Genomic DNA, 7680 nt, shown 5'->3' with positions numbered 1-7680 from the left:
GCACATTTAAGAATAGGGCAGATTAGCTTACCCTTTGTTCTCTCACTATAAATAGTAACCATATCCCCTGTTCCAGAAAAAGGAGCACTTTTGGCTTATTTACTCAAAGTGCTTAGATTTTGCGTTGTGCCTTTCCCCTCTGACACCAATCTCGAATCTCATCGGATAAAGAGAGAAATTTAGGTTTAGGGTTTAGGTCAGCCGAGCTCAATGGAAGAGATCACGGAGGGAGTGAATGCCATTAACCTGGCCGGAGACGCCCACAAGAAGAATCGGATCCAAGTCTCCAACACCAAGAAACCCTTGTTCTTCTACGTCAATCTCGCCAAGGTTCTCTCTCTATCTCTCTCTCTCTCTCACAAAGTGCATGTACCTTTTGCGATCTGGGTTTTAGGTATTTGGTACGGTTATACTAAATCTGCATAACTTGCTGCTATTTAATGTCTTTTAGGGATTATGATTTGCCTCTTGTATTCGATTAATGATGGGTGTCATTGATCTTCAATTTTGTGTTGCAGAGGTATATGCAACAGCATAACGAGGTTGAGCTGTCTGCCCTTGGAATGGGTAATGTTGCATTCGGTTATATCCATGTTTCTGAAAATATATTTATTCAGTTTTCTTCATTTCCTAGATTCCCTTTCACTTATTTTTAACTCTCGTGGGAATTGGGATTCATTGTCTAAATATGATGATGTGGTCGCGATTCATCTGTAGTTTTGGGGTTGTCTTCTTGATATTTGTGATTTGGTGTGAAGTAGTAATGTAATTTACTAGTTCGAATCCCCCTCCCCTTGGGCCAATATAAAAAAAGTTGTAATACAATTCAATTGTAATAAATTGGAGTATAGTTTCTAATATGCCTTAAAGCATTCTCTGCCTTGGTTTCCGGGAAGATAGAATTTTTTCTGCTTTGTTATTTTAATCCTTTTTTGCTTCTGATGACTGCTGCTACTGGTTTGGTAAAAGTCACCAGATATATGTTCAAGGGACTGCTCCGTTACTCTTGGATTATGGTCATGTGCATTTGATATGCCTTTTGTATAGTTAAATATCATATTGAAGTACTTCAGGATTAAGTATCCTCCTTTCTCTCTCTAGAATTCTTCTAGATTTCCATTGTTTTTCTCTAGCGGAGGCGTATGCAGGTGCGTTTCCGCTAGATTTCGGTGTGGTCTCGGGGGTTGCTCATGGTTTGGTCAAGATGGAGCGAAGATTTGCTGTGGAAGCTAAATCCTTCTCTTTTTTGGTGAACAAGGGAAAGTCAGAGTTGCGATTGGAGGAAAGGAGAAAGGTTTTCTCGGGATCTATTTCTCTGAGTCTCCTGTGCTCCGATTGGTTGGTGGAGGCGGCGTTGTTATCTCAAGGGTCGGAGGTCTTCGTCAAATCTTTTCGGGAGGATTCTAAGGTCTTGAGGGTCCTTAAGGGCTGCAACAAGGCCGGCCGCTTTCTCGAGGCCTCGGTCTTTGTTGGTGGTGGTCGGAAAGGGTGTATTTGTCTCCCTTAGGGTCGGAAAGGGTGGGGTTGGTGATGTTTCGTGGATGAGCTAAGGGATCTTTTGGTGCCTCTCGTAGCAAAGGAGAGACCACAGGTCTCTGGTGTCAATTCCCGTGGGGGTGCCTGTGTTCGTTCTTTTGCGGAGGTGGTCTCTTTGAAGTGTGGTGGTCCAACGTTGCTGCCTGTGTGCCATCTTGATCTGTTTCCAGTGGCAGTTTGGCCCGAATCTGTTGGCGGTGAGGTGCTGCGATCGCCGGTGAATTGCTTCGAGTTTGAGATGGATGCGCCGGTTGATAACTCGTTGGTCGCTAGTGATCTGCCGTTGAAGGTGACGAAGGGCATTTCTGTCATTAATTGGGTTAAGCAACGGGGTACTGGGCCGAAGTCGAAGATCGGCATGTCCCTTGGCGGCGGCAGGTTAAGGATACTAAAGAATCTAGGGTTACTTCGCTTTTGGAGGTATTGTGTGACGTGGGTTTGGGCTTCAAAACACTGGGCTAGGCCTCTATCCTATTTGAAGAAGCGGGTTAAAGGGCCAGAGCGGGTTACCGAGCCGGAGCAGCTTTCCGGATCTGATCGTGCTTATGGGTTGGATCATGTTTTTGGGTCGGGTCGTGGTTCCGGTTCGAATCTTGTTTCTGACGAGGGTCTTATCTGTTGGGGTCGCTGGTGAAAGCTGACCGGGTTCTCTTCCTCTTTCTTCCGTCGATTCTGGGTCGTCGGAGACTCTTCTTTCTCACTTGGAGAAAGCCGATCTGGTTGGCGCCGACACGTTATCGCTGGCCAGTGCGAATTTTACAGATCGAGTTCCTGAGGGTCTTGATTGCACTTTTGATACGGGTTCTCTGACGCTGTGTGTGACTTCCGATGGGGTCTTCGACATCTCCAGGGATGGTCTCCCTGTCGAGGAGGGGTGTGGGGTGAAGGACGATTTGCATGCTTGCCGGGCAATGGGCTGTATGGGGGGGTTTGTTTCGTCTCCTTGTTCGCAAGGGTCTGTCTTCGTTGGTCTTGGGTCTAATCAAGCATTTTGGCAGTCTTTGGAGGTTTGCAACTCTAACGCCATATTTCCGGAAGAGGGCCTGACCAAACCTCAGGCTTGGTTGCTTGGGTGGCTAAGGGAAAGAGCGCAGCACAATGTGAAGGCTATGGCGATGTTGAAGAATATGGAAGAGCAAACACGTCGGGCTAATAAGGTTGCACTCCCCCCGGATGGCACTGAGGAGTTGGCGAGGATGTAGGAGGTGATGCGGGACTTTGAAGGGAGGAGACCTCGGACGAGGGTTAAGAGAGAGCTGCTAAACTTAGAGAGCTCCATTAATTATGGTATAGCTAGTGGGCCTGTTCGGGGAAAGAAGGGCAAGACTATTGGGATGTAGTCTGTTTGGGTCTTTTGTGGGTGCTCCTTGTGAGCTTGGGTCTCTTGTGGGTGCTCCTAGGCGCTATCCTTTTATACTTCTTGTGCATTAGGGTTGCGCCACTTTAGGGGTTTTTCGGGTGTTTTTTAGGGTTCCTTTTGTGGGCTTTTGTGGGTGTGCTTTGGGGTTTCTTCTTGTAGAGCCACTTTTCTTCTCTTTTTCTTTTTCAATAAAACTCCTTATTACCTATCAAAAAAAAAAAAAAAAAAAAAGTTAAATATCATATGATGTGTTATACTCCTTGATTGATGTGCAAAAGTTAAATAGAACTGATGGTGATATGCGTTGCTCAGCTTAAGTTGTCGAAATTCTTTCCATGTGGATAATTTGATTGTAGCTGTCATTGGTGGGCATGTGTTAGGACTTGTTGCTTCTTCTGCTTTGAATTGACAAATCTCAGCACTTCATTGCAGCATTGCATCTGTTAATGTGTTTATTTTGTTATATTTGCAGCTATTGCCACGGTTGTTACTATAGCAGAAATTTTGAAAAATAATGGATTGGCTGTTGAGAAGAGTAAGCTTTTCTGTCTTCCCTATATTTGTGTAATATTTTAAGCATACAGTTTGCTTCTGATTCTCATAGAAAATAACATTCACTCTCTGCAGAGATCATGACCTCAACTGTCGATATAAAGGATGACTCTAGGGGAAGACCCATCCAAAAAGCAAAGGTAAAATTGATGTGAATATGTTTTCACAATTCATGTTTGCAATACTTTACCCAACATACAACCCCAAGGGTAGTTCAATCAGTTGGAGACTATGCCATATGAAGTAGAGGTCACTAGTTTTAATCTCCCATTCTCCCTCCCCTCAAGGCCAATTACTTATTAAAAAAAATATTACCCAACATACATGTCAAGTTGGGGTTGCAGAATGAGGTCCATCTAATGCATTTGTCTTAGCCTCAAAGGAATCAAATTAGGTATTTCTAGTTATTCTGTGAGTACTTCTGCTACATTGTTATATTCAGATGGTGAAAGTTGGGTGTTAGATCTAGTGAAACACATGCGCGCATAAAGACGCACACACACATAATCTAGTGAAACACATGCGCACATAAAGACGCACACGCACATGCAGATGTATTCTTCATATTGATATGTCATCTTGGTGAATTTCCCACAATTTATAGTCACTGTAATTTTGAAAAGTTTTTAAATATCCTGTTGTGAGGTTGGTTACAGATGGTTAATATTTTTTATGTCGTCAGATTGAAATATTGCTGGGGAAGACTGAAAACTTTGATGAATTGATGGCGGCTGCTGCAGAGGAAAGGGAAGCTGCAGGTGGAGGAGATGGTGAAGAGCAAAGTTGAAGGGGGTTGTTTCGTAGTATCTGGTTTGTTTTGTTTTGATTTTGCTTTTGTGGTCCTGGTACTGGTGAATGTACTTAATCAGTCAAATTTTATTTATAGGAGATTTGTAGCTATCTAAGATATTCTGGTCCTAATGATTTTGGTAAACGTGAAAATTTTGCTTTAGTGTAGAAACTAAATCTGCTTGCTATTAATAATCTGATTTTTTTTCTTTATCTAAATTTTTGGCTTCTATGGTGTTTGGAATATCATCACATTTGAAAGAGGTTGAATTAATATTTATTATTTGAACCCTACAAGATGAGTTTAAAAAGGAAGAAGCTTATGAGCTGCTGCTACTTAAGTTTTTTTTTTTTTTAGGTTAATCTAAGCAATGTATTTGTAAAATTGATCTGGGTTTTCAAAGCTTTGCATGCATCTACACCCCCAAGCTAGGGTAGGTTCAATAGTTGATATTAAATCGATATCACTATGTTTCTTTAGGGGAATATCCCAAACATGCTCTTTGATATTGTTTTAACACGAGGGTTCGATGTTCTTGTCATTTCTGTTATATGTGTGGACTTTGAATAGGGCTGAAGTTTTAGACTGTTTAGAGTTTTAGTTTTTCCCTATTATTTGCAATGCTATTGATTTTGAGAAATTATAGGGTAAAAGATGATTACTAAAATGATGTTGAGCGTATTTATGGGAGATGATCAAAACAATTAATAAAGAAAAATACTACGGCTATTAATGAATAAGTTTTACATCATTTTGGCACTCATATTTTGGCAAAAAAATTTGACACTCGAAGCATTTCTCATTGATTTTGCTATAAAATTTTACAATGTTTTTATTGTTTGTACATCCCTGGGACTGGAAGCAAATGTCTCCTATAGTTGTAAGTTTCTTTTATCGCAACTTAAATTGCAGTGAAACTCAGAACGAGGCTGACAATCTCCAACTGATGGACGTAGAAATTGAGTTGATGGGATTAAATCTTATTCATATGGAAGAAAAACAATAATGTCTAAATGCAATGGATATCTCGTTGAACTAAAAATCACCATGTTTCTCAATGCTTGGTTATTCACTAAAGATGAAGTTTTCTCACTGTAATTCTAGTCCATCTCCAGTGAAAAACGGTAGACTCTTCACTGGTGAGGCATGGATGTATGGCATCTTCCAAAAACATAAAGAAAAAAAGAAGAGAAAACGTGTGTAGATCGAATAAACGAGGGTATGAGAGCAAGCGGGAATGTTACTTGTGTGTTTTTTGTAACTTGTAAGTACATCTAGCCAAATATAAACATTAAACCATAGAGAAGATTGACCACCCACTGCCAAAGAGGGAGTCCTTGTTGGCGGAGAGTCGAGTGAGAATGCTATCGGCAAAGCTGGTTATAACAACTCTCATTGGTGAAAATCAGGAGTGCTAATTAAAGAATCACATAAACACTTTGCTCTTATTCACATTCCAAGAACCCTGATAAGCTAAGAGTTGTACATACAATAGTTGAGGGATATCGGCAAGGCAGAAGCTCAACAATAACAGATTTTGTTAAAGTTCATATTTGGATCTAAAAAATCTAAAGATCCAAAAGGGTTCTTTGAAGGAAAGCCAAGAGACTGGATATGTTGTAAATGATCCATGATACTGGTGGGACGTATAGTTCGCATGTGAGGACATGAGCCATAAAGTGAAAGAGAACAGAACGATGGAAGGTAGAGGTGGATAGATGGAAAATAAAAGCAATAAAGGATAAGCACCCATTCCTCAGTTGGATTAGTGAATCCTCTCCAATTCAAATAAACTGAATAATACCAACTTAGTTATAGTAAAAAAGTAATTTTGTCTTTTTATTTTTGAGGGGACAAAAATACCCTTTTACTATACGAATTCCACTTAGTTATAGTGAAAAGGTAATTTTGTCTTTTTATTTTTTAAGGGGACAAAAATACCCCTTTACTATATGACTTGGATATTCTCCGGTTCAAATGAAATGGAGAGGATCCTAATTCCTTAGTTTGCTACTGCATTTAAGGGTGAAATTATTACCATTTCCATTCATATTTTACAATCAAAAAATGTTTTCAAAGATTCACTAGAATTCAAAAAGTGGGAGGAGTGTTACGCAATTCATCAACCCCTGACCACAATACAAAAGTCAAAAAAAGGTACCAAAGACAAATTCTAAGAAACAGTAATGCTAAAAAAACACTTTAATTATCATCTCAAATAAAGATCCTGCAGCTAAAGCCTCATAATAATAAACGAAATTCCAAAAAAATGTAAAATGTAAGCCAATTTCGCCCATTGTGAAACTGAATTTTCCTCTTATCTAGAAATTTTATGAACTCAAAGGCCATAAATTTTTTTCAGAAAAGGAACGATAAAATTCTGCCTCTTCCAAGGTTAATCATCTCCTTCTTAATCAATCAGTATCCTCTTGCATGCCTCATAGCACATGAAAGATATCCCAGCAGCAGGGACCAACTTCACGCAGCTGGGACCCAATCCTCTGTACAGACCAGGGAGCCCTTCATTTTCAAGTATGCTCACAAGAGCATGAAGCATGCTTTTGTACTGCCTTCCATTGATAGCTCCGGCCGCCTGCATATGTTTCCGAGCCACCTCAAGAGGGAAAGTTGCAGTACTGGAAATTGCACCAGCTGCTGATCCAATTAAGAGAGTCATAACACTCCCAATTTCCTCCTCCTTGAAGGCTTTCTTGTAAGCTTTTCGTAGTGTATCATAAGCAAAATAATTGGTGGCAGCATACGGGATTACTCCAATTATACTTGGGGTGAGGCCTCTATACAATTCTGCAGGCCCCTCCTCTTGCACAATCTTTAGAAATGCATCCAAGAGATTCTTGTACACTCCTCTCTAGAATTAGTTAAAATAAGAAAATATTAGATAACGATTAGAACGACTCCGATTGAAGAAGATGATGTTTTAGTAGATTCTTTGAGTTACCTGGACAGTTAATCGGGTTTTGAGTAACTCAAGAGGGTATGTAGCCAAGGTCGAGCTAACTCCAGCAATGGCACCTGCAATTAATGAGGCAGGAATTGGGATTTTGGGCTGTATCCCAGGTTGAGGAGTCAACTGCTTCTTAACCGTCTCAAATGCGAGTAACTGCCAAACGATTCCATCAGAAATAGAACAGAGTCTGTCAATATAATGAACTTAACATAGCATATACAAGGTATATTTAGGAAATTAACATTAGCAAACCAGAACATCTTCAAATAAAAGTTGTGAAATATGTAATTAGAGGTTTGCGACAAAAACAATCATTTTGGAGCTATACATATGCCACTTAACATTCCAATTCCACGATCAAACAATTTATTATCAGAATCTAATCAAAAGAAAGGAGAAAATAAAATCAGAAACAGCATATCTTTAGTGCCGAGAACACCTTCCAATTTTTTTAATATTGATGGAAACTTTTCA

At 40.0% G+C, this 7680-nt stretch overlaps 2 protein-coding genes across 2 annotated transcripts in view; one reads left to right on the top strand and one right to left on the bottom strand.

The window, feature by feature from the left end:
• The first annotated feature begins 74 nt into the window (after positions 1-74).
• Positions 75-4450, top strand: LOC132166154 (uncharacterized protein At2g34160-like). Its single transcript, XM_059576929.1, has 5 exons — positions 75-330; positions 519-567; positions 3369-3431; positions 3524-3588; positions 4131-4450. The coding sequence occupies exons 1-5, from the start codon at positions 211-213 to the stop codon at positions 4233-4235; spliced, it is 402 nt and encodes a 133-aa protein (XP_059432912.1). The 5' UTR covers positions 75-210; the 3' UTR covers positions 4236-4450.
• A 1972-nt stretch (positions 4451-6422) lies between these two features.
• LOC132166542 (adenine nucleotide transporter BT1, chloroplastic/mitochondrial-like) overlaps positions 6423-7680 on the bottom strand; it is a 9476-nt gene continuing 8218 nt past the window's right edge. The window contains exons 2-3 of the mRNA XM_059577374.1: positions 7198-7359; positions 6423-7107 (exon numbers count right to left, since the gene is read on the bottom strand). Coding sequence (XP_059433357.1) covers positions 6649-7107; positions 7198-7359 — 621 coding nt within the window. The 3' untranslated portion in view covers positions 6423-6648. The remainder of the gene's footprint in view (positions 7108-7197; positions 7360-7680) is intronic.

The sequence above is a fragment of the Corylus avellana genome, chromosome ca11, assembly GCF_901000735.1.
Source record: "Corylus avellana chromosome ca11, CavTom2PMs-1.0".
Lineage (NCBI taxonomy): Eukaryota > Viridiplantae > Streptophyta > Magnoliopsida > Fagales > Betulaceae > Corylus > Corylus avellana.
This window is presented reverse-complemented; position numbering and strand designations above follow the sequence as displayed.